The 27,900-nt window shown below is 37.9% G+C and overlaps 2 protein-coding genes across 5 annotated transcripts; one reads left to right on the top strand and one right to left on the bottom strand.

Moving 5' to 3' along the window:
* The first annotated feature begins 858 nt into the window (after positions 1-858).
* Positions 859-24,483, top strand: tsc1a (TSC complex subunit 1a). Of its 4 annotated transcripts, none has more exons than XM_084414529.1 (23): positions 878-990; positions 1,484-1,565; positions 3,754-3,951; positions 4,356-4,459; positions 4,599-4,751; positions 6,879-7,023; positions 7,153-7,304; positions 7,404-7,477; positions 7,558-7,718; positions 10,273-10,385; positions 14,001-14,163; positions 14,269-14,381; positions 14,479-14,536; positions 14,624-14,707; positions 14,819-15,302; positions 15,393-15,436; positions 16,924-17,096; positions 17,488-17,670; positions 18,538-18,648; positions 18,789-18,911; positions 19,164-19,351; positions 21,899-22,063; positions 22,223-24,483. In XM_084414529.1, the coding sequence occupies exons 3-23, from the start codon at positions 3,843-3,845 to the stop codon at positions 22,716-22,718; spliced, it is 3,396 nt and encodes a 1,131-aa protein (XP_084270655.1). In that variant the 5' UTR covers positions 878-990; positions 1,484-1,565; positions 3,754-3,842; the 3' UTR covers positions 22,719-24,483. The 4 variants fall into 4 exon arrangements, with proteins under 4 accessions (XP_084270654.1, XP_084270652.1, XP_084270655.1 ...); XM_084414527.1 differs by having other exon boundaries at positions 15,393-15,463; XM_084414528.1 differs by lacking the exon at positions 1,484-1,565 and having other exon boundaries at positions 859-986.
* Positions 24,484-24,585: 102 nt separating this feature from the next.
* Positions 24,586-27,887, bottom strand: spaca9 (sperm acrosome associated 9; the record flags this gene model as incomplete). Its single annotated transcript, XM_084412799.1, has 4 exons — positions 27,798-27,887; positions 27,415-27,577; positions 26,300-26,502; positions 24,586-24,868 (listed from the first exon to the last, which is right to left on the bottom strand). The coding sequence occupies exons 2-4, from the start codon at positions 27,556-27,558 to the stop codon at positions 24,586-24,588; spliced, it is 630 nt and encodes a 209-aa protein (XP_084268925.1). The 5' UTR covers positions 27,559-27,577; positions 27,798-27,887.
* Positions 27,888-27,900: the final 13 nt, after the last annotated feature.

Below are 27,900 nucleotides of genomic sequence, written 5' to 3'. Positions count from 1 at the left end.
TTGCTGCAGGATCGAGTCCCCAGTGCTTGTTGTAAATCCTGTAAGGTGTTATCTGATTGCTAATCTTTCTGGTAAGTTTTGCCAATAGCTCTTTGATATTCTCCCTTGAGCAATGAATACATCAGATATGCATTAGCAACCTCATTCATTAACACCTCTTAACAGACTATAATTACACCACACTTTATTAGGAGAAGAGCTCAGTGAGATGCAGAGTTGCAGACTGGTTTGTTTGCACTTTGTTGATGAAAGAGATAATCACAGCAGCTGTTAAATTTACTGTTTTAGTATTTTGGTTTGGTTTAATATTTTGCTGTATTTTGCAATGGCAATTGTTTTCTGGTGTGGCTATCCTTACACTTTTGGGGACACTTTACTTATTGAAGTAAAACAAGGTCAACATTTTTTGTCCATAAGGGGACATTTTCTTTGCTTTCATCTACGAAACCAGAGAATGAAAATCTGAGCACACGTTGCAAATAGTGTATGAGAACACCCAGCAGAGTATAATAGTCCTTACAGCAGGTCATTATACAATTTGTTTGCACGAGAAACAACATTCTGCTTTTCTGTTATCATTTATTATCAGTAGCAGTAACTGTTTGCACACTGCAAGACAAACAGAGTTGTTTATTATTATTATTATTATTATTATTAATTGTTGTTAAATAATAATAGTTGTAATAATAATATAATTTTTTGCCATGGTCACTGTCATATGCACTATATGATGAAATACGTTTTAGTATAATGAACTGCAAACTACTATCTGACAGTATTTTTAGTTATAGGATGTATTTTAATACTCAGTACGCTGGCTCTTTTGCAAATAAACATGTTTGTCCTTTAAATCCCCGCGCATGCGCTGTGAGCTTCTGTCACTCTGAAGCCGCTACATGCTTAGCTAGCTCTCATATTGCACAGCAGCACTTCACACCTTTCTGTTACTCATGCCGTGATCTTGTGACAGCGAGACAGAAGAGTCGGTCAGTATCCTTTCTATAATTAAACATAAACCCTTTAACCCTCACCACTGGATTGCATTTACACTGGCATCGTCACAGATCTTAAGTTTTTTATCTGCGCAAACAGCTCTGTAGTGTAAAAGGTCGTGAGGCGTTCAAGATGGCGACTGTTTGAAGTTCGCTCTCTGTACGGTAATACATTGTTTTTGAGTCGCCTGGTGTATGTTTAATGTGTCACATTTGTCTTAGAGCAAGTCAGGTTTTAGTAAAAATAAATGGCGAAAGCTGTCATAGACGTGAGGTAGAGTTAAAGCCCTCGCTTGCCTGCAGTGATGAATGCGCTGCTGTCACGTAACGTAGTAACGTTAGCCTACATGGCGTTTACAATAGCTACTTTGCTTTACTCGTTGAGATTAACACTTACTGTAAGACTGAGCGTAACCGTTAAATGTCTTGGATTAATATTAGGTTTAGTATTCGTGAAGTCAAAAGTCTAATTTCCTTTATTTTGTATTCAGTCTTTATGGACACTCAACTTTCTTCGCTGGAGAGTCTGACAGGCTACAGTTGATTTTCATAATGGCTGCGTCTCAACACTTAGTAAGCTGACTACCTAGACATCATTTTTGGGCATCATGGACGAGTGGGTTGTTGAGATTACACACTCACAAAATACTACTGTTTTGTGATGGTCTCAGATTGTTATACCAGGGTGCTGAGTGAATACCATGTTCATGTACTATGGTATTTACGTGGTGGTACTTTAAAGAATACCAATGTTGCATTCTAAGACAGTATTACCATGGCACATGTCCAAAAAATAAATAAAATGGTGATATAAATCATTGATTTCAACAACAAAAAAATCGTACTAACCCCAGACATTTTAAAAAGATTGTGCACAGCATGTACAGGCGTTGGACAAAATAATGTGAACACCCATTATCATGGGGGTTAATATCATTTGTGTCAGATACAGTAAAAAAAATAAACACTGCGATTATCTTTTATTTATCCTTTTGTTGTTTATATTCTCTAATTTGTATATCAGTGCAGTATAAGTGGTTTTCAGCAGTGTTTAGTACAAACTGGCAAATCATCAGAGTCTGTTTAACAAGAGTATCTGTAACCTTAACCGCCTAGTTGTTGTGTGTTTTAAGAACAGCAGTCATCATGATTATAGATGTGTACACAAAGCATGGCATGACTTCATCAGCAAAGAAGAATAGAGGGCAAAAACCGAAAGTAAATAATAGGGACGGACTGTGTCCAAACAACACAGAACAACTGCAACAAAGTGACCGCAAACCTCAATATTCACCCTGAAGACCATGATTCCACAAAAAAATGACCACAGAAAACTTAGCAAAGTCAACATAAATGAAAGCGCTGCAATTGCTAAAAATGTAATCTCAGACACCACTGCTAAAATGTGAAAAAGATGGTGTTATGATCATAAAACCTCGACAGTTGGAGCGCCGAGATGATCTTTATCTGCCCTGGTCAGCTTAATCACCTGACTTGAATATTTTTGAACTACTATGGGCAGTTTTGGAGAGAAGTGTGTGAAGCAGATTCCCTCGTTTATCATCTCTGAAGCAACTGGCAGATGTTCTGATAGACGACATTCAACTGGAGACTATTCAAAAGTTGTATTGATCTATTTTAATAAGTTTGGAAGCTGTATTAAAGGCACATTTTGGTATACACCTTAGTAAAGAAATATTGTGTATTTCCCCAGTGTTCACATTATTTTGTCCCTGTGCATGTGTATATATACAATACCATTCAAAAGTTTGGGATCGGTAAGATTTCTAATGCTCAGCAAGACTAGTTATTTGATCAAAACTACAATAAAAACAATAATATGAAATATGTTTATAATTTAAAATAGCTGTTTTCTATGTGAATATATTGTAAAATATAATTTATTCCTGTGATCAAAGCTGAATTTTCAGCATCATAACTCCAGTCTTCATTGTCACATGATCCTTCAGAAATCATTCTAATATGATGATTTGCTGCTCAAGAAGCATTTCTGATTATTAACAATGTTAAAAAACAGCTGTGCTGATTAATATTTTTGTGTAAACTGTTTTAACAGTGTAAACCATTTTGCAGGTTTAATTTTTAAATAGACTCCAAACCTTTGAACGATAATGTACACTACTGGTCAAAGGTTTGGGGTTTAATCTTTTTTTAATTTTTTTTTAAGAAATTCATATTTCTATTCAGCAAGGATGCATTAAATTGATCAAAAGTTAGAATAAAGATTTCTGTTTCAAACTAATGTTGTTCTTTTGAACTTTCTATTCATCAAAGAATCCTGAAAATAAAATGTATCATATATTCTACAAAAAAATGATGTTTTCAAATATTAATAATAATCAGAAATGTTTCTTGATCTGCAAATCATCATATTAGAATGATTTCTGAAGGATCATGTAACACTGAAGACTGGAGTAATGATGCTGAGAATTCAGCTTTGCCATCACAGGAATAAATTACATTTTACAATATATTCACATAGAAAACAGATATTTTAAATTGTAAAAATATTTCACAATATTACAGTTTTTACTGTATTTTTGAATAAATAAATACAGTCTTGCTGAGCATAAGTTTTATTTCTACAGCATAAAAAATCCCACCAAATCCCAAACCTTTGAACACACATGCATGTATTATGTGTGTATGTACAGTATATGTATATATATATATGTAGATTTAGTAGCAAGTTTGTCGTCATACAAATTATTGTCTTTGTTTTGCCAATTTTTGTCTCTAGTTCATGCATAGACACCCCATGCTGACACCACAGGGCATCGGTTTATGCTGTGACAAAGGCATCAGTCCTGCCCACTGTCCTGCACAGCTATGGCCAAAGACCAGCCAAATGTGTTTGACCTCGTCCCTCTTCTGGGGTCCACTGACCTGCACGAGCTGGAGCAGGTCAAAAACCTGCTACAGGAATCTCTTAGCGCAGGTTAGTCTTGTCTTGAGCTTACGTCATTACTCGGGTATATTGGTCAAATTGTATCACTACACCTGTTCAACTCCTGTTTGAATTTCACTACTTTATATGTTTGTAATTAGTTGTCAGTATCAGTGGATACATACATACACACACATATATATATATATATATATATATATATACATATATATATATATATATATATATATATATACATATACATATATATATATATATATATATATATATAATATATATATATATATATATATATATATACATATACATATATATATATATATATACATATACATATACATATACATATATATATATATATATATATATATATATATATATATACATATATATATATATATACATAATTTTTTTTTTTACAATTTGATCTGTAGAAAAAGGGACCATGTTGCTGAATAGCCTCGTGGATTATTTCCTGGATACAAGCTCATCTCAAGTTTTGGACATCCTGTCTTCTGTCCGGGAGCCCCATGATAAGGTGAGGGAAAATAGCCACAATCTTCAGTTGTCCTCCGTATACAGTATAAACATTGATGAAAACTGTTTGATGTCATCATGGATTACAGAATATCAGCGATAGATGAATAACAGCCTTATCTGAATTATTTTCTCTTTAGTATCTTTTAGATAAGATGAATGAATGCATGGGCAAGCAGAGCTGCCGTCTGTCCACTATCACTCTCCTTGGCCATGTTGTTCGCAAGCAGCCACCATGGATCCACAAGATCGCACGCTTCCCTCTTCTTGCCTCACTGCTCAAATGCCTCAAGGTACCAAACTAAAGGCCAGTCAAATGTAATGGGGGTTACAAATGGGTTGTTCTGACCTGAGATATTTGAGGAATGGAATACAACAGTAGAAAATGACTTGAAGGGATATTTCACCCAAAGAGGAAGATTGTTCTTTATTCACCTTTATGTTGTTCTTTTGTTTTCTAAATGTATATATATATATATATGTATGTGTATATATGTATGTATGTCTACATACACTACCATTCAAAAGTTTAAGAAGTTTTTGAAAGAAGTATCCTATGCTCACTAAGGCTGCAGTTATTTGACCAGTAAAAAAGTTTTCTATTTTGCTTTAAAGCAGAACTTGGTAACTTTTTTACCTTAATAAAACTGTCTAGAAATCATTTGGATGGTTAAACAACCTGTTCTGGTGATATTGGTGACTTTCCCCACTCCCCCCAGCGTTCCCAGGCGGAAAACCAACCTTGCAACTTGGGGACTACCGTCCCGGCAAGATAGAAATGGGAAGTCTCGTGAGAAACGAGAACGAGAGCGAGCGCGAAACACAAATTGCTTTACGGCAATTCGACATAAACACACACGCATGTATGATGTATTACCAGATTACCCACCTCGGTAGACATAGCTCCACACGATACAGTTGGCTTGCTCCGATCAAAACAAACGCACATGAGCAGCGGTAGAGAGGTGGAGGAGGCCGCCGCAAGTGAGTTTTATTACGACAGTGAGTGTTGTGAAATATACGCCCCCCCACAGCTGTAGGGGGAGCTCGTGGGGAAAACATGCGACAACAAAAGGCAAAATCAGCGAAGAAGTGACTAGAGTTCGCTAGAGTTGCCGAGTTCTCCTTTAATGTAACTTTTCCTGTGATTCCAGTCTTCAGTCACATGGTCCTTCAGAAATCATTCTAATATGTTGATTAGTGCTTCTTATTATGAGTTGAAAACAGTTGTGCTGCTTAATATTTTGTGGAAACCGTGATATTTTGTTCAGGATTCTTTGATGAATAGAAAGTTCAAAAGAACAGCATTTATTTGAAATAGAAATATTTTGTAACATTAATGTTACAAATAGTCTTTACTAGGGCTGGGTAATTTTAATCGATTCTCATTTTTACGAATCCGATATCGATTCTTAAATCCCAAGAATCGTTTAGGCTAGTCATCCTGTTTTCAGTTGATGAATGAATGGAATAGTTTAGCGCGCATCCCACCCAATAAATCGCAATAATCTTTGTGTTTTGTTACTATTGATATGAAACAAATTCTCAGATTTCAAATTACGTCCATTTTCTTATGAAATTCAAAAACATAAATACTGTTTTGGCACTGTGGTCAAGATCGCTCAAGAGATCGCTCAAGAGTAGCAGAAGCATGATCTACTCTTCCGCCTTAATAATACAAGTTACAGCGCGAAATAAACATGAATGAGCATCTGAAAGTGTGTTAAAAGATAGAGTACAACTTATCGAAATCCGTATCATGTCACATGGAATCGCTCAATCTTTGTTTCAACCGTGGAAAGACGTCAGTAAAACAGCTTGTAAACAATGTCATGTAATGTCACATTTACCTCAGAAAAACCATATCCAGTGACCATAAACTCATTAGTCAGCTAGAAAAATTTACTCTAGAGAGGAGCATTTTGCTAAATATATGCACCATATTACATATTCATTATAATTTTTAATGGTCTTCAATATTTAATGCATGTTTGAATAAATCTAGCAAGTTTTGGCAGCCACCATTTAAATGTTTATATTTCATATAACGTTATTATTATAAAATAAATAAAAGTGTAATTTAAGTGTTTGTATACAAATCAGTTATTTTTTTACCTTCAATAATAGTAGGCTAATGAAGCTTAGTAGGGTACAACTGACTCCCATAGTTTACAGCATTAGTTAAGAGATTTGTTTTCCTTGAGAAAATTTGCCATGTAGTGTACCTGATATCCAAAATAATCAATATTGAATCGAATCGGAATCGAATTGCAAGCTTGTGAATCAAAATCGATTCGAATTGTGACATTTGTGTCAAGACCCAGCCCTAGTCTTTACTGCAAAATAAAATAAATAAAAATCTTGAGCCCATACTTTTAAATGGTACTGGTTAATTTTTTTTACAAATGTTCTACTTCCAGACTGACTCAGATGTAGTAATTCTCATAACTGGTGTGCTGGTGTTGATCACTTTACTACCCATGATCCCTCAAACCAACAAACAACTTCTGTGCGAGTACTTTGATATCTTTGGACGGCTTGCTGCATGGAACCAGCGTCACCCAGGTACTATAAACATTGCAAACAAATTTGTCTTTTGTAATTCTTTTAGCTATAGATCTTTGAAGTGTTATGTTTAGATGGTAGAAACATAACTTGGTGTAAAGTTACTCTTTCTATGGATGTATCCTGTAGGTGCTCATGGTGTGTTTGCAGTCCATCTACATGCCAGCGTGTACTCACTTTTTCATCGTTTATATGGGATGTATCCTTGTAACTTTGTTTCATATTTACGTGCCCACTATAGTATGAAAGAAAATGTTGACACATTTGAGGAAGTGGTGAAGGTGAGCTCACAATTTTTAAGAATTGTCACTTAAAATTGCACACAATTATTTTTACTATTCCCAAAACCGTTCTATAATTTCCTTCTGTTTTTATGTCAGCCCATGTTAGAGCATGTACGGATACATCCTGAGCTCATCACTGGAACCAAAGACTACGAGGTTGATCCAATTAGGTATGTAAAATTAAATATGATTTTTTTTTTGTGAATTATAATGTAAATGTTCATACTTCACTGTTTTTATTTTTCTGTAGATGGAAGAGATTTGAGCCACATGATATTGTGATTGAATGTGCCAAAATTTCGCTGGATTCTAAGGAGGCATCATCTGAAGAGGGATACTCCTCTCTGTCAGATCACATACCACGGCGCCCTGTAGACAATAGCCGATCATCCTCAGAGCTCAGTATCCATGGTAAAATGACATATAATGTGCAGTGAACTTTTCTGTTATTAATTCAGTGATGTCCTGTTTTGTTCTTTCCTGTAAATCTTACTAATGGAAAATTGGAAATTGTATTTAAAAAAAAAGGCTTTTCCACACACAGGCCTTCAACACAAATAAAGATCAACAAACATAATTACCAAAACAATACATACACCTATGAGACAAAACATTATGACCACCTGCCTAATATGCTGTTGGTCCACCGTATGCCATCAAAACAGTAGACCCACCAAACCATGGATTCTACAAGACCCCTGACGGTGTCCTATGTTATCTGGCACCAAGACATTACCAGCAGATCCTTCAAGTCCTGTAAGTTGCGAGTTGGAGTGAATTGGATTTGTTGGTCCAGCACATCCCACAAATGCTCAGTCAGATTGAGATCTGGGGAATTTGGAGACCAGGGCAACACCTTGAATGCTTCACCATGTTCCTCAAACCATTCCTGAACAATGTGTGCAGTGTGACAGGGTGCATTATGCTGCGGAAAGAGGCCACTCCACCAGGGAACACTATTGTCACGAAGGGGTGTACCTAGTTTGCAACGTTTAGGTAAGTGGCAGTTGTCAAATTGACATCCACATGAATGGCTGGACCCAGGGTTTCCCAGCAGAACATTGCCCGGAGCATCACACTCCCTCCACCGGCTTGTCATTGTCCCACAGTGCATCCTGGTGCCATCACTTCCCCACGTACACAGCCGTCCATATAATGCAAAAGAAGATGGGACTGATAGAACCAGGCTACTTTCTTCCACTGCTCAATGGTCCAGTTGTAGGTTACCCCTGATGACCCCTGACAGTGGACAAGGGTCATCATGGGCACACTGATCTGTGGCTACGCAGCCTTATACACTTGCACTGTGTTGTGACATTCCTCCTATAACCATCATTTAAAAAATTTCTGTGACTTGTGCCACAGTAGAACTTTAGTCGGTTGCCCGCTTGCATCAGTGAGTCTTGGATGCCCAACATCCTGTCGCCGGTTTATGGTTTGTTCCTCCTTGGACCACTTTCGTTATGTTCTCAGCACTGGTGACCAGGAGCCACCGACATGCCTTGCCGTTTCAGAGATACTCTGACCCATTTGTCTGGCCTTAACAATTTGGCCCTTGTCAAAGATGCTCAGATCTTTATTCCTCCTGCCCATTTCTCCTGCATCCAACATGTTGACTACGAGAACTGATTGTTCGCTTACCATCTAATGAACCCAGACCTTGTCATGTGACCTTGTTAGGAGATCAAAATTTTTCACTTCACCTGTGAGTGGCCATAATGTTTTAGACCGTGTATGTGTGTGTGTAAATGTATATATAGGCCTATATATATATATATATATATATATATATATATATATATATATATATATATATATACATACATACATACATACATACATACATACATACATACAGTCATACAGTACAGGCCAAAAGTTTGGAAACATTACTATTTTTAATGTTTTTGAAAGAAGTTTCTTCTGCTCATCAAGCCTGCATTTATTTTATAAAAAAATACAGAAAAAAATGTAATATTGTGATATATTATTACAATTTAAAATAATTGGTTTTCAATTTATTATACTTTAAATTATCATTTATTTCTGTGATGCAAAGCTGATTTTTCAGGATCATTACTCCAGTCTATCACATGATCCTTTAGAAATCATTCTAATATGATGATTCATTATCAAAGTTGGAAACAGTTCTGCTGCTTAATATTTTTTCATAACCTGTGATACTTTTTTAGGATACTTTGATGAATAAAAAGTAAGAAAGAAAAAAAAGAAGCAAATGTTTTTAAAAAAATGTGTAACAACAATATACACTACTGGTCAGTACATTTTTTTTTTTTTTTGAAATAAATCAATGCTTTTATTCAGCAAGGATGTGTTAAATTGATAAAAAGTGATAGTAAAGAAGATTTATATTATTAGATTTTTATTTTTATTTTTATAAATGCAGAATCGAAATGCGGTTCTTTTTAACCTTTTATTCATCAAATATATTAGGCAGCAGAACTGTTTCCAACACTCATAATAAATCAGAATATTAGAATGATTTCTAAAGGATCATGTGATAGACTGGATGTCACATGTGACACTGAAGACTGAAGTAATGATCCTGAAAATTCAGCTTTGCATCACAGAAATAAATGATAATTTAAAGTATAATAAATTGAAAACTAATTATTTTAAATTGTAATAATATATCACAATATTACTTTTTTTTCTGTATTTTTGATCAAATAAATGCAGGCTTGATGAGCAAAAGAAACTTTCAAAAACATTAAAAATAGTATTGTTTCCAAACTTTTGACCTGTACTGTACATACATACATCAACTAAACAACAATAATATTAATTATTTTATTACCAACTCTTCATCTCTAAAGGAGATGTTTTACACTGAATAAAACTTTTTCTTACAAAGACTTTTTTGTGTATTTAATAGTTAATACAATCTTCACATTTTTCCTGTGAGAATACTGATTGTGAATCTTACCTACTTTTCTCCTAACAGAAATCACACCTGTCACACCAATGGCTGCTGTTCATCAGTCTCTTTCTCTGTCACTACCTTATCTCACTGTAACCCAAGACTCAGGTTCCAGCGCACAGGCCTCCAACCATCAAGTAAGCATTTTCCAATTATTGATCCAATAATGTATACAATTTTTACTGTGGTGTGGAAACGATTCTGTACATAGTAGGGTTGGACAATATGACCAGTTTCTTATATTACCTAAAGCTCTTGCCTGATCATAATCCTTTTTTTTCCAGTGATATTCCAGGGGTGGGCGATATGGCAAAAATATATAACGATCTTTTTCAGGAAATTCACGAATTTTATCACGATTCTTTTTCATGTTGGTTTTACTATTTTGCAAGTGACTGAGCATTACAGCCAAACTAATGTCCCTATTTTAAAAACAAAGCCTTAGATAACAAAATATCAAATATAAAGATAAAAAGATAAAAATCTTTGTTCTTATTTTTTAATAACAAAGAAAATAATGACAAAGATACATAATCAGTGCTTTATTTTTTCAGTAACAGTAAGTGTATTTAACAGTAGCATTGAAGAAAGTAATTAAATGAACAAATATGAAAATAAAACACGACGTAGACCTCACTGTATAATTATACATTGATTCTTATTAAAGGTGCAGTGTGTGATTTTTAGCGGCATCTAGTGGTGAGATTTGCGAATTGCAATCGGTCAATAATTCGCGGCCTTTCCTTGAAATTTCAAACTCGAATGAGAGGCTACGGTGGCCGACATAGGAAGCCGCGTCTTTTTCTGCTGCTTCTCATTCAAGTTAGTGATGAAACGCGCTCTGTAGCGCTGTCTGTTCGCTGTCGGCTACGGTAGAAACATGACGTCATGATATGGCGACCTTCATAGAAGGGGTGGCCGCGGTTATATACATATAAATGACTCATTCTAAGGTAATAAAAACATAACGGTTCATTAAGTAAGGTCTTTATACACCACTGAAAACATAGTTATGGATCTTATATTGCATTTCTGTCAATAGATCCTCAGAAATATCACACATTGCACCTTTAAAGCTACTATTAAAGTTCTCAGAGCAGTGAGTGATTTTCTCTTTGTGTTTTGTTGTTTTATTAACATTAAAGGGATAGTTCCCCCCTAAAATTAAAATTGTCATCATTTACTCTCTAAAGTTGTTTTAAAGCCGCATAAGTTTCTTTCTTCTGTTGAAAATAAAAGTTATTTTGAAGAATGTGGGTAACCAAACAGTTTCTGGTCCCATTGACTTCCATAGTAGGAAAAATATATACTATGGAAGTCAATGGGACCAGAAACTGTCTGGTTACTGATATTCTTCTAAATATCTTCCTTTCTGTTCAGCAGAAGAAAGAAATTCTTACAGGTTTGAAACAACATGAGGGTGAGTATATGATGACAGAATTTTCATTTTAAAGTGAACTATCCCTTTAAAGCCTTGCCAGTTAAACATTTCATTCACATGCTGATGCGCTGTTCTAACATGTGCTTTTTTATGAGCGCGTACACCCGAAGCGCACAGGCGCTAAAAACCTGTCAAACAGCCCCTGAACTAAGTTATCTTTCGAGTCTTATTGTGTTATGATGACAGAATTTTCATTTTAAAGTGGAGTATCCCTTTAAAGCACATGCAAATAATGAACCTTTGTGAATTGCAGTGTCCCGTACCTCTGCATTAACATGTGATGTGAATGTACGTAGGGCTGGTCCGAATACCATTTTTTGAGCTTCGAAGCTTCGACAGGAATTAACATAGAATATTCGAAGCTTCGGAGGGAGGGGGCTGAACATATTCTTCTCTCTAATAAAGGCAGGAATCTCTATGCGTCTGTCTGTTTGCATTTAGATTATTTATCTTGCATTTAGAACCGTTCATCCAATCGACTTCACGAGTGCAGTGTCACATTTGGTGCAATATAGACACGCGAGACGTGACACGTTCAGAATTAATAAACTTTTAATACAGAACAGCGCGCGCGCCTCACGCGCAACACTGCACTTGATACAAAACACAGCCTAATATTTTTCTGAGTAACAAATAACTCTCAAATCAGAAATCAGCAGCACAGTAATTACTGACACAGTAAAGGGTAGGCTAATATATTGTTTCTATTCTATTTCCACAATGTCAAAGCAACGCAGCTTATAGACTAACGTTACAAGCTCAGGCATGCACTTTTGCCCATACAAACTCCGCTGTTCTGCGCTCTAAAATAAGAGTATTGTATTTCGCCCAAAAATACTAAAACAATAACCGTGTGAGAGGGTGTTTTAGGCTATATCATGTTATAGCCAGATATGACGATGCTTACTTAGCCTACAGCACGCGTCACCGCAGATCAGCATCTATTCATAAAGCCAACGTGCAAACTATCGCAAATCAAAGTGAAAGTGGGTCGCAGATGCTTTAACACACAATCAACTTCATTAAAAGTAAAGAATCGAAATGATCTTACCAGGGCTGTTGCCGCTCTCATATTGCGGTCTTTGATTTAGAAATTTTAGCTGACGATCAGTAAAATGCAGCTTATCTGTTGCTAGTGACGTGCACTCCATCACATCTGCCTATAGCGCGGGATTTGAAGTTCGGATTCATATCCGTTTTGCAAAAACACATTTATGTGTTCATTGTTCATATTGATAAATCAGAGAGAACTATCCGATCTGAGAAAATGCATGACAGCCCCATTCAAGCGCGAATGGGAACAGTTTCTAGGGGGATGCCAGGTGTGAAAAAAATAATAATAATTAAAACGAATATTCGAATGTCAAATTTGAAAATCGAATACCAACCCACCGAACGAATATTCAAATACTCGAATATTCTGGTACAGCCCTAAATGTACGTCGCGTTGTACCATATGTTGAGATGGAGGCGCCAGAACTGAACTGATATAATGCACTGTTGCACGATACTTCGATATTTCTTCTAAAGCAGATCGTGGAGACATTTTAATTGTCCACGATCAAAAATCGTGATATCGCACACCCCTACTCTGCTCTAACATTTTCTCTTTTGTAATGACTCTCAGCCATCTCTCTTTCGACAGTCTTTCTTCAAATCTCCCTCTTGCTCACTCTCTCTTCCCCCATCATGAGTGTATACACCCCCTACTGCTGATTGGCTTCAAGCTTGTTGCGGTGCTCAGTCCAATCCACTTTCAACAGCGTTTTTCAGAAATCGCTTACTGAACCTTTAAATTATTCAGGTAGATCTCGGCTGTTTCACAGAAGTAAGAAATAATGCAGAAATTAAATGGTGAAATGTAAAAATAAAACTCTGCATTGTCTTCACTGTATGAATTAAATATACTGTTTGCTGATTCCTATTAAAGCTTCTAAAGTTATTCAGTCAAGAGCAGTGAGTGATTTTGCTCTTTTTCCTTTGTTGTTTGATTAAAGTTAAGGACACAAACAAGTATATCAGGCTGCTGTCACTTTAAGACCTAATGCACAGATTAGATGTACTGATATAGTACATCCAATTTGATATGCATATGATATGAATTGATGTACATCCAATTTCTTTCTCAACTTTGTTCACTTAAGACATAGCTGACTGTTTTTATGTAAATACTTTTTGGCATTTTGGCAGAACGGTATATTGCTTACCCCTAGTAAATAGTTATCCAAAGTCAAAACAAGCCTCTAAAAATAGATTTACACTTATATGATCCGTTACTGTATGAATGTACGTATGTTTGGTCCATCAACAGAATGATGAGATGAACTCCTCAGGGACGAAGGAGGAGATGTGGAGCCCTTCCTCAATGTGTGGGATGACCACCCCTCCCAGCTCTAGAGGAATGTCCCCCACCACAGTTTCTGACATCTCACATAGTGCCTCCCACCTCTCAGGACGGAACCCCAGCACTCCAGGTCAGCCAAATGCATATCTTTAAAGCAGAATGGTTCTTTTTGTTTGTTTGGTCTCTCGGATGACTTCAGGGTTTATTTTTATTTGTATTATTTTTTTTTTAACAGGGGATGGAAAATGGCCCCTATCTCCCTCCACGCCTTCAGGGTCATCTCCTCTCCCATCACTTTCAGAGGACATAGGGCAACCTGCCCAAAATACCAGCAGTACTCAGGCTAAGGTACATTGATGTATAAAGCATTTGCTTTGTTACTTTTTAAACTCATTCAGAGTGTTCATGTTTTCATGAAAATGCTTTACTGTCTAAAACTGCTCAGGTGATTCAGACGGGCAAAGAGCTGAAAAAATTAACACCCAGAAGTATTAATAACAACGGTGAGAATATTTGCTGAGATTTATACAGAGTCATTTCATTGAGTAAGTGACACACACATTAATATGCTTTGCTTTTGCCACTTTTAGGAGGTGTAGTTGATGCCAAGACACCAGCGTCATTGGCACAGCTCTCTGACATTGTCAAAAGGACAGACGGGGAGAGAGAGGATGGTGAGGGTGGTGACATCATGCATAACAATCAGCTTTTCAAGAGTTTTCAGTCATCCCTTGTTTTTCAATGAGCTCTGCTCTCATCAACATCTCTTAACATTTTCTTTCTAGACACCATCAATGAGGAGATTTTGAGTCTGACCCACAGGAGACTGGACTTCGGAATGACGGCAGGCCTGGATTGCTCTTTTTCCGGCTCCTTGGACACACTTCTCCCATCTCACCCCAGCCATGAGCAGAATTTAGTGTCCACACCTGACAGGGTTGAATGCTCTGCCAAAGGTGGAGAGCAGCAACCTTCCTGGTCCCACTGGCCCGCTTTCACCCCCATCGAGAACGGGAAGAGCAGTAAAGTCTCTCTGTCTGATCTGACGAAGGAATCCATGCCTTATGAGCCGCTCTTCGACCTTGCCCTGCCTAAGGTGGCATCTTTGTTTTTGGAGAAGAAGACCGCAGAGGCCTTTCAAAGGGCTGAAGGAGAAAAGGAGGACCGAGAGGAGCTGGAGGGGGAGGATCTTTCTGCCACCTCCCCTCTGGAGGTATTGGACCGTATTATTCAGCAGGGTCACGACACTCATGAGAAAGTGCTGAAGAGGTATGCTTCTGTTCTTCTGACTTCTAATATGACCAGTGAAAGCGTTTTAGAGGAAATGTGACGGAACGGTGTCCGTTTGCTCTCTCACAGAACCCTGTCCTCTCCAAGCCAATCAGCAGACCCACACTCTGGAGGTAAACAGCATAGCAATAAAGGAAAAGGTATTTAGAAATTTTACTAATTTATAGGCTCTCCGTGCTCAAGACGATTGTGTCCTCCAACTTTTCTCCTGCAACCGTTCCTGTGTTGGTTTTCCTGCCACTTTCCTTTTCCTTTTTGTTTCTCATTCTTCTACTGTCTTCTATGTAGTTCACTATCAAATCCTTAGAAACAGCTTTGTGGTGGTCCTGTTCAGCTATAATCTGAATTCCTGTAGGTTCTTAGTAGAGCTGCATGATATATATATATATATATATATATTATTGCTTGATCTTGTGATTTGATTCCGATCTTGATTCAATATCGATTCATTTGGATAAATATTAGGTACAGTATAGATACATGTTAATTTTTCTCAAGAAAAAAAATCACACCTAATGCTGTAAACATACAGAGAGCCCTGTCAGCTGGTATTATTATTAAAGGTTAAAAATAACTCAAATTAAATATAATTTGTTTTTACTAGGCTATAATAACAACGTTACAATATTTTAATGATATAATAAAAAAATTTATAAATATTTAATATAGTGCACATATTTAGCAAAATACTCCTCTCTATATATAATTTGTCTAGCTACCTAACGTGCTATCAAATGGCTTTCCTGAGGTAAATGTAACGTAATGTGACACAGCCTTTGTTGAAAAACACTGATTGATCGATATTACGTATGAGGCATGAACATTTCGGTAAGTTGTATTGTATCTTTCAACACACCTGTTGTTCATTCGTGTTTATTTACTATTAACTAGTATAGAATAAGAGAGGTTCGGTTCACGACCACGATCTGTCACGTCACATTTACAAGCCCCAAAATGCTATTGTTTGAATTTCGTAATAAAATTGCCAGAATCTAAGAGCTGATGATTTGTTTCATATCAAAAGTAACCTGCTCTGTCTTGTCTGTCAGTGTCAGTGTCCTCTTTGCTTCGCGATTTTTCTCTGGGTGAGAAAATGGATGTGTGGCGTGAGAGTGTGTGAAAATTGTCAATTGCGTGAATCTCACGCTGAATGAGTGAGATTTGGCAGCCCTACTCTCTGTGCTATATGGCGATATTTTGGCTATAAGACAACCGACCGTGAGGATACGCGCCACACGTGCCACTGCCTAAACTGAAACTGACTGGTCTTCTTTTTGTTAGCTGTGTAGAAAATGGGCAAACAGCTCTCAGAGAGAATGGGTTGTCATGTCCACACATGCATTTATTTATTTCATAAAATCGCAGCATTTTGCATCATATAATTGCATAGGCTTGACATCGCGATTGCGATATAATTAATCGTGCAGCACTTATATATATATATATGCTGTGTATATTGCTTTTTGTTTGTATTGCAGTATACATTGTAGATAAACAAATATATTGAAATGTCAGTTTGTTATATGCAGCCCTAATGCATTTTTTTTTTTCTTTACAGCACTTTTTATGTTTTTTAACTGAGTGCAATGTATTTTTACAGGTCCTGTGTCTGCAGCATCAGATGAGCTGGGGATGTTGCGCAGTCAGCTGCTATTGCTGCATAACCAGCTGCTGTATGAGAGACATAAGAGAGAGCAACACGCGCTTCGTAATCGCCGTCTGTTTGGCCGTATCGTCAACACTACTGCACTGGAAGAGCAAAACAACTCCATGGTAATACATGAAACTGGAAGGATTACCCAGGCCTGTGCAAAATTCTGCATAAAATTCTAAAGCCTCAGTCATTAATTTGCATACTAATTAAATAATGCTTTTAGCTCCGTTTATCACATTTTACCTAATCCATTTGGATAAATTCTGTAAATGTTTTTCTATAATCAGTGCAGAAAATGTGAGAGTGTTCAGATCTTGGCATAACTAGTGACATTACCATGATAAAACCCCTCAAAAGTTAATGAAGATGGTGATGCACAGATGCTATGAAGTGGTTGTTTTTTGCAGGTTGTTACTTAGAATTTTTGCTGTTAAAATCAGTGATTTTCCAGTGGTGTTGTTTTGTGTGTGTGTGTGTGTGTGTGTGTGTGTGTGTGTGTGTGTGTTGCAGAAAACACAACTCAAACTTCAGGAAGTTGAGATCAAGACTGTGCAGGTAAGCCTGCAGGAAGAGCAGCGGCGCTCCAGACGGGTACAGGAAGACAGGGAGGCTCTAGTGAACCAATTGCAGACTCAAATCCAGCAGCTACAGAAAGAGCGGAATGACTACTATTCAAAGATGCAGGAGCTAAAGGTGATCAAGGGTTATAGGCAGTGGCGTAACTTTGTTTTAAAAAGTGGGTGGGATGGGTGGGTGGGGGGGGGTAACACAATGCTTAATCATAAAACAGATGTACAATAACATTACGATGTCCAGCAATCGATTTAAATTGTACATTGATTGGGTTTAAGTGGTCGTTCAATGAGGCCTATTATATGTTGATCCGACTATTTAAAGTGTGTATTTAAGTGGTCCAGGGGTAGAATTTATGACAAGCGAGTCAGAGGTTCGGGGTTCTAATCCGCACTCAAATGTTTTTTTGTTTTTGTTTTTTTTAATCATCAAAACCGATTATGTTTTTCAGTGGTTGTATATCAGGCAGGGACACTTTGTGTGCATTTTGTTTTCTAATTTCACCGGAACGAATAGAGAGTCTCTCCACAACGGATTGAAGCGCGCGTCCGAGTGAAGACTGTGCGCGAGCCAGAAACAAACATAGTATCCGCGCCACTGATCACAGCGGCAACGAGCACTTTGATCAGTTGATTTAAAAAACAACACATTTCAGCGCTAGATCGCCTCTTATTAAAAAAATGAACGAAATGAATGCGCTGGTTAACTGGAGATGTTTTGTTTATTTGTATTGGTACATTCGTGCCGCGAGATGTTTCAAAAGTGGTGGGGACAATATCGACCTTAGAAAATAGTGGTGGGGACATGTCCCACCCGCACGCAATTACGCCTATGGTTATAGGACATGAATAATTGCATGGTTACTCTTATTCACTCATAATACAGCAACAATAATTGTCCATGTTTGCCATTTTGTTGCTGGAATGTAGAAAATAATGTGTGACATCTGTGTTAAAGGCTAATTGTTTTATCTGATATCATTTACAGAGTGATTTGCAGGAGAATCAGAAGAAGGTTGGAGAAATGGAAGCAGGTTTACAGAAAGCCAATAACAAAGTGTGTAATATGGGACACATGCTCACCCAGCTGTCCATCAAGGTTAGACATGTTTGTGACTGGATATAAACACTGTCCATTACAGTGGAAGAATATTTAAATTTTTAAAAGCAAATTTTATGTGGCCCATATTTATTGATTTGGTTGGTTTAATTTTGATTTGTGTTCCTGATCAACATCAGCTAAACAATAGTGAAAACATGGAGCAGCAGATGGCTTTCCTGAACAAGCAGCTGCTGCTTTTGGGTGAAGCCAACAAGTTATGTGCAGAGGAAATTGAACGCTTGGGGCCTGAGGCTAGCAAGGTAGTCATGATTATTAACTTTTGATGACTTAAATCACATCATTGCTTAAACTCAGCAGATCTCTATTTTGCTTCTTTCTTTTTTTTTATCCAGCAAGAAAGTTATACAGCAATCCATGAAATAGTGGCTAATGTGATCAATTGTTCCATTGATATCATTAGCACCCAATCATAAGAGCTTTAAACCATTGAACTTGAAAATGACTTTGGTCTGCTCAGATCAACTCAGACTTGATCTTTTTGTGACTTTTAGGAGCTGAATATGCTGCAGGCATCTTCACTGCGTGAGGTTGAGCGTTTGAGGCAAAGCTCTCTCCAGCAGAGTCAAAGACTTGATGCCGCCCAACAGCGCATCACAGACCTGGAGACCCAACTCACCAAGAAAGAGCAAGTCATCCGAGAACAAAAGAAACTGCTGGAGAATGTCAAAAGCCAAGCCACGTATGTGGTTATCCCTGCTTTCGTAGTCCTGAATCTTATTTACCCCTTTTCCACCAACAAGAACCGGGTGCTGGTTCAGAGCCAGAGCCAAAGCTGGTTCAGAGTTGGTTCGACTGACGAGCTTACTAAGAACCGGTTTGCCTTTCCACCGGCTAGAGAGCCACAACAGAGCCAGATCTTACGTCACTGTATACGTCTCATGTTGCCCAGCAACCGCTAGTGCGGTAGCGCCAAACACAAACACGCCAGGCTTGTTCGAGATGCATCGGCTTCTCGCAGATCGATCACCGCATGACATCAAAGCACTGCGATAGCGATCTAAAAGCACAAGGAGTCGTATGCTCTCCAAACACTCCCGCAGCTCCGATCGGTCCTCGCCGCTCCGATGCATCTCGAACAAGCCATCAACAATAACGGACGTTGCAATACTATGGATGCTCATGGGTTTGCAAAAATACATCGGAATCCAACGCGTTCGTGCAGCTCGCCGTAACTTACATAGACGGATATTATAATCGAGCTGCTATTAGCTCGACTAGCTGCTATTTAAAAATGGCGGTCACAAGTTTCTATTCGTCTTGTTGGTCACGGTAACCCCGCCCCCAGCCCCTGACGCAAGCGGTTCTTTCTTGGCTCCGTTCTAGACCCTGCAATGATTTGGTGCTACTTAAGAACCAGTTTTACTGGTTCGGAGCTGGTGCTTTGGCGGTGGAAAAACAAAGAACCGATTTGAAACTAGGCTCTGGCTCCGAACCAGCACCAGCTCTGCCTTGGTGGAAAAGGGGTAATTGAGAATCCTATTGAATCTGAATCATATTTCTATGCCCAAACACAGGGTATTATATATTTTATAATATAATATAGTGTATTATATTATCACAGGGATCCCCAAACTTTTTATCAGCCGAACCCCTATAACCTAAAATATTTACTTAAAGTCCCCCATGAGATTTAAAGTTAGTATTTCAATCATTTTAAGTGCCCCTATTATGCTTTTTCAAATATTAACTTTCATGCAGAGTGTAATATAGCTGTCTGTGAATGTAAACGGTCTGCAAAGTAATAAAGTCAAAAAGTGCACGATAAATAAAGTTATTGTCTCCCAAAATAAATAATCGACTCCTTACCGTGTAAACAAGTCGTCAGGAATTCTAGTCTCACTTCCGTGACCTGCATCCGTAACATGGTAAAACATTTGCACAATGCCCACCTATGGTCTTCATTGTCTGTCCACGAACAACATCTGGTTCATGTTGTGTACATGTTAAGAGAACGCAGTTTTCTGCTCTGCAAACGCAAATTCACTTTGCAAACACTTCCAAAGGATGAGGATGTGAAGGGTCAGTGGTTACAATTACCACAGTAATACAACAGCAGTATAACCTTTTGACAATTGCTTTTTTTTAAATCTCTGTGAGGTCTAAATAGGATTTACAAAATGCTTATCCTTCAAAGATTGGACAGTATCCACTTTATTTGGACCAAGTTACTCCTCAGAATCACAACCTGTAAGTATGATTAATTATTTATGTATATATTTTCTACCGGATGTTCAAAATACGTAGTTTTGTGTTTTATATTGTGTAGGTCTCCGGCTAACCTGCTAACTCTTGTCATTACTGTCTCACCAAAACACTTCTGCTAAACAGCTGTGGGCTCACTATTACCTAAAGTTGTGTCCATTAAATGTCTGTTGTTCTTACTACTTTGATTAATGATAAAGTAGATTTGTTTTACAAACAGTCATTCACGTTAGTGCTCGGCTGACGTATGCGCTGTAATTGGTACAGTTAATGATGCAGTTCCCACATGTGCACCGCAATAAATTAGATGGACATACACTTGTTAATGCTGATGGTGAGGAATTACAGTTGCAACATCTCATAATGTACGTCAAACTGAGTTGCGTATCACTGAGAAATGTCCTGCTCAAGTCATAAATAATGTATTTACAGTGTGTACAGTCGCTAAGCTGTAGGAAGCCTCCGGAGCTGAAGTTCAGTTATGGTAATGGCCGTTTTGTTTCCGACACGCTATGTAAGCGGTTGACCAATCACAACAGACTGGGCTTTCTGACCAATCAGAGCAGAATAGGCTCGCGGAAAGGTGGTATTTAGTGAGACTGAATCATCGGACGAGTCGTTTGAGAGTCATTGAAAAAATGTATATAATGAGAAAATTAAAAAGTTTTTTGACCTTTGATGCATGTAAACCTGTTAGAGACCTCCAAAACAAACGTATGAACCTTTAAAATAGCATAATAGGGGCACTTTAACAACACAATCACATGTTCACAGTTTTCTGATCTTTATTAACATGTAGGTAAATAATATATATTAAAAACATTTTTATGATTTAAATTATTAGCTTTTCATCAGCTCATGAACCCCCTGTAATGTTTGCTAATAAGTAGTTGTTGATAGATCTTTTTGCTTTATTGATCATGGATCATCAGGTTCTGTTCATCTCTTCAACCAATTCTTAATGTAAAATGTACTAATTTAATCCTTGTCTGCATTGTTTTTCTTGTTTTTTGTTTTTCTGTAGGGAGCAGCTGCATGCTTCAGAAAACAGATATTTGGCCCAGAAGCACATCACTCAGGCATTACAATCTGAGCTGCTTGAGCTCTATAGCCAGATAGAGCTCAAAAACCTGAATACTAAAGCACCAGCAAAGCCCACTTCTGAGCCCAGCAGTCCCACCAATCAGAGGTGTGGTCCATATTATTGTCATGCACTGTTGTTTCTCCTCCACGTACTGATTTACAAATGCAAACAATGTGTTCTGTAATGTATTTTAGACTTTTCAAGACAGAAAGATGATGGGTTGCGCAATTTTGTAGAAGAATTATATTTTCATTTGTGTTTCAGGCCGAATGGAAACAGTACAGGCCCATCTGCTCCATCTCTATCAGCTGACCCAATGAAAAGAGAGGAAGGCACGCACATGTGCGCCAATGGTGAAATATCTGACGGGCCTCCACAAACACCCACGGCACTCAATAATGGCAGCCAGGAAGAAGATCTTTCCACCCTTACCCGTTCATTTCCTGCCCTCCCCTGCGACTCCCCGCTGGCAGTTGGCTCTTACCCCAGTACCGGAAGCTTTTTGGGTAAGAGAGCCAGAGAGATGTTTCGCAATAAGAGCGAGAGCCACTATGATGGCGAGCCGGCTGCCATCACCTGCCTTTCCAAGGATCCTAAGGTTCAGCCAATCACAGACCCCACAGAGAGCATAGAGCTTGAAGGGGCTACTGACCAGGCTGACCTGCAGCCCATGGACAGACCTCGAGCGTATAATATTCAGCGGCGGAGGCAGCAGGATTTGCGGATCATGGACTACAACGAGACCCTCCATGAGCATTGATTGTACACTGCTGACATGATTGTCCGCAGTTAGAAGAGGATAATTTTGGACCCAGTATTAGAACGCAACGCTCTTTTTGTTAGAGTGGTTTGCAATGTTTTAGTTCATTTTAAAAGCTCTTGTATTATGAAACGGCCAAAAAAAGGTTGTCGCTTGGCAGTTGCCATATAGTTACCACAGTGGCAAGAGAACATCTTGTCTTAAAAAAAAAAAAAAATTGGTTCACTTATCTCCTGTCTAATATGAATTCATTGTAATTCAGTACATTTTTGTTTTGTTTTTTATAATTGGCATTCAGTAAGCGACCGTGGTGATTATATTTAGTGGTGGCTGGATGTTATTTGGGCCTCTTTACTGTACTTTCCAGCAAATGTATTGACTTAATCACTGTATTTGCTCTTGTAATAGTACCGTTCAGTTTCCAATCCTCTTCAATTTGTCCACGCAAAATGCCCCTTTGAGTCACTGTGAGATGAACATGGTTTATTTCTACTGATGTGACTCAGAAATTGCACAATACAGAGTTTGATCACTGCAAACGAAGCACTGTAAATAGATCATGCCTCTGAAAAAAACAAACAATCGATCAGTCTGATAAAAATGTGAAAAACTAAAAAGCTATGTGGCGTAGGTGAAGTAGAACGAGAAATCACATTTCATTGCTGAGGCAAGTCGTGTGTATATGCCATAGCAGTGCTTTGTGCACTTCGCCTATAGAGAATAAGCAAGTCTTGTGTTGTATTTCTAGTAATAGATTTTATTTTTATGCATTAATGTTCTCCACTGGGATTGTAGCGCCCAGTCACCAGTGCAATACTTAGCTAATACTTCATGCCAGCTCAAAGGTATGAGTGATGATGGGAAAAAGAAACCGATTTAGATTGCTGCTTCGCAGGACCGTCAGAGCCTTATAGAACACAGGCCAGGCTGCTGTAGGTTCATTTGTCCAGTTGAGACCTATTGAGAAATGAAAATATCTTTGTGGTCTAAGATATGTCTGACGGGTGAATGTTCTTGTGTTAATAGCGTACAAAACATGGCCACTGCAATACTTCGACACACTAAACTCTGAAAGGAAGCTGCTCGCTGTAAGCCAGAAGGCTTATGTCCCTCTATTATTTTCTTTCATTTCTGTTTTACGCAGGTCAGACCCCATCTGCAACGAAAAGGCTTCATATAATAGGCTGCAGCTGGCTGAAGCAAAAGCACTTCTTTTTTAATTCAGGCCCTCTTAAGATTGCTGAACCCTAGCAGAGCAATATACTCGTCTCTTTCTAAAAAACTTGCCCCAGGGCTTTGTGTTCAGTGCGAGATATAAATGGAATATGTGAAGTGTTGTTGCAAAGAAAGTAAAATGCTGGCTTTGGCCTGCCAGCTGGGGAAATGGCTCAGAGAGTTTACAGTGAGAATTGAAATCTATGGAAATCACTGCTGTTTTTCTTTCTTTTCAAACTGTTGTCACAGTTCACCATGAGTGTGATCTTACAGCTTGTGCTTTGTTTCCCTGTCACACTGACTTTACGTTGTTTTTATACCAAAAGCCCTCTCAAACATTTTGTTGTTTCACAAAATGCCTTACTTAAAAAAAAAAAAGTAGGAAACCTGTCCGTCACCTGAAGTCGTTTGTCAAAAGTTATCTGAACAATGGTACAATCAGACGGTGATGGGTGTAACAGGTAACCAGGGACTCTATTTTGAATTTGAGAAAACAGATTTGTGTTCAACTTGCTATGATCAACAAAAAATAAAATATATGTTTTGCATATTTTTTTGTCATAGTCATCTATTTTAAAATTATAATTGTATATAATACTTTTGTGAAAACATTTGAAAGCAAAAACATGTGCAAGTATTGAAAAAGTATTATCTATCTCCTTGAATTTCCTGGTGGCTTCCAAGCTGGTTTTCCAGCATGCCAGCCTCCTGTGCCTTTTTTATATCTACTCCGGTTCTCACTGGCGTCTTTATCAAGGTCTGCAACCTTTGCCACTGTTGGTTGAGATGTTTCTGTAGCTGTTGGGGTGAGACGTTGAACAACTTTACTGCAGGTGGTGAGGAATTCTAGAGCCAGTGGAATCACGCTAACAATCCCACCATAGAAATTCCTTGCTTCATCACAGCTCAGGCGATTGATATCATTGTGTGGGTAGCTGTGAAAAAAAAAAAAAAAAAAAAAGTAGTAATGAATGGTGTTGCATTGTGGCTATTCTTCATGTTAAGATTCTTGAGCTTCATGTTACCATGTGATTTCAATCAATGAAAAGAAAAAGAAGCATCATTATTAATAATTTGAAACTTTATTAATTATGACCGCCGCTAGCGAAAGCGGTCATATAGGGATTGTCAAAGTTTTTTTTTTTTTTTTTTTTGTCAATCTACTGAATTTTCCGTCAACGATACCAGGGACACCGAAACACCGGGGAACATGAAATTTGGTGAGCATGTAGCCCCACTAGACTTTTACAGAAAAATTTTGTTTGGTCCCCGGGGGCCACTCCCCCCCCCCCCGCGCTGGGCCCCCCCAAACCCCAAAAATGCAGTTTTTCCTAAATAACTACCTGAACCGTAGCACCGAGGATGAAGAAATTTGCAAAGTATGTTGGTCTTAAGGGCCCACATCAACCTAGCCCATAATCGATTGTCAAAGTTTTTTAGTTTTCTTTTCCCCGTCAATCTACTGAATTTTCCGTCAACGATACCAGGGACACCGAAACACCGGGGAACATGAAATTTGGTGGGCATGTAGCCCCACTAGACTTTTACGGAAAAATTTCGTTTGGTCCCCGGGGGCCACTCCCCCCCCGCGCTGGGCCCCCGCCAAACCCAAAAAATTCAGTTTTTCCTAAATAACTACTTGAACCGTGGAACCGAGGATGAAGAAATTTTTATGGTATGTTGGTCTTAAGGGCCCACATCAACCTAGCCCATAATCACTCATTTGTGATTTGCGCCCCTCCCATAAAAAATGAAAATGCAATATTATTCTGCTTTAATCGCCCCTATCTTCAGTGGAGATGTTCAGAACTGCACCATATTTCATGTGTATGATTAACTTGACATCCTCTGGGGGTATGCTAAGTTTCGTAGAATTTCATCCATGGGGGGGTATAAAATAAATTCATTTATGTGCACATTTAGTGACTGTACACTCATCGGCCTGTAGATGGTGCTGTTGAGCGAAGGGTTGCTGGTTTAGGATGATACTGTCACACACACACACACACACACATGCAAGAATACAAACAAACGCAAGCATGCACACACACTGACATCCACACGCACCGACACACACCCATACACACACATACAAATCCACATGCACAGACACACACACACAAACACACATGCGCACACACAAACACACACACATACACACACACACAGACAGACATGCACATACTACTACTTTTTTTAGGTATATACATAAACACGCAATACAGCCAAATTGCTCCACGTCATTTATTTTTGTGGAAAGCCAGTGCAGGCCTGAGCGGCGGTCATATTTTGTACCGCCATGCGGTACATCTAGTTTAGATAGCAATTTAATTGTTGTAAATGGTGTAATTTTTCTGTCACTTAACTGTGCCCTTAGCTGGCTGATGTTGCTGTTGGGGCCGAGGAGCTCCCTGCAAGTATCCAGGCTCTCGCAGGAAGTGTTTTGGCCGGACAGTGAGGACTCGAGATGTTTTAAAACACCTCCAAGATCCGCAATAATTTCCAAAAAAAGCAAAAAGATGCGTCTGTCTGTGGAATTGCTGCAGTGGAGATTCATGTACCTTTGGACCTACAGAGTAACGTCATTTAATGATTAGGTCAAACTTCACATTAAGCTGTAATTATATATGTACTGAGTACAAATAATAAACTATTTCATATTATGTGGAACTGATTATAATTACACATACACTGACTACCATTCAAAAGTTTGGGGGCATTTTTTTAATTAATAAAGCCATTCAGCAAGGATGCATTAAATTGATCAAAAGTGAGAATAAAGACTTTAAAAAAAAATCTAATTCAAATAAATGCTGTTCTTTTTAACTTTCTATTCATCAGAGAATCCTGAAAAAAATGTGCCACGGTTTCCACCAAAAAAATATTAAACACAGCATAACTGTGTAGCCAAATAATGTTACGAATGAATGCAGCCTAAACAAGGCTGGAATACACAAGGGCAGTGTAAGAGATTTCTTTTCAAAACTTTCTAAACAGAGTCTACCGACCCCAAACTTTTCAACGGTAGTGTAATAATTGCTATAATACTATTTTAAGTAATTATATTTTTTCATCATACACTGTAAAGTGTAGCCTAATTAACTTGGAAACTATGAATGCACCGTTCATTTATTTTGGCACTGCCCTTATGTCTTTTTTTTTTTGCAACATGTATAGTTGGAAATGTTGATGAAAATTTTACATTACAGTGGAAAGATGTTCTTTTAGGTATTATTGAAAACTCCAAAGATATCCAACTTTATTTTTATTTTAATAGCTACATTTCCCATACATAAATGTAAACATGTTTTATATTAAACCATTATATTGAGTCAATATATTATAATCAATTCTAGTCTATATAGTCAATATATTATAGTCAATTCTTATAATATTGTTTAAACCTCCCCTAGCATTTGAAATTTTGTATTGTTTTGATATTTTCTTCAATAAAAAAAGGAAACTATGAATGCATCATAACCTGTGCGACGGTGGAGACAGCCTCAGTTTTGTCCCTGGCGTGCTCTCTTGACCTGTCAAGAGCTGTTATAAATATAAATTGCTGTTGTTTGAAAAGTTTATACTTCTCCTCAATGGAAAGTAACTGCTCTTTGACGTCAGCCATCTCAGTTGAAGTGCTAAACCTGTTTAAAATGGATACAGTAAAGTTAGAGTGCATAAGAACAGTACTATTTAGAGGTAGATTGTTGTTAGCACAAAACTGTGTAAAGTTAGACTACAGCTGTTTGGACTTGAGAAGGTGGTATTTTATTCAATATGGAAAAAATAGCGATTTTGATGGAAGATAAACAGAAATAGTATTCATCATAATAAATGACACAATTCACATGTACTAGAACTTACCTGTATTAGTGCGTACTGCGTACTGTAGAGGTCTAGTATCAAACATATGTAAAGTGTTTCTGTTGCATTGAATTTGCGCTGCTTAGTAACAAGAATAGGAAAC

Source organism: Rutilus rutilus, assembly GCF_951802725.1.
Source record: "Rutilus rutilus genome assembly, chromosome: 7".
NCBI lineage: Eukaryota > Metazoa > Chordata > Actinopteri > Cypriniformes > Leuciscidae > Rutilus > Rutilus rutilus.
The sequence above is the reverse complement of the archived record's forward strand: the minus strand, read 5'-3'. Positions and strand labels throughout refer to the sequence as shown.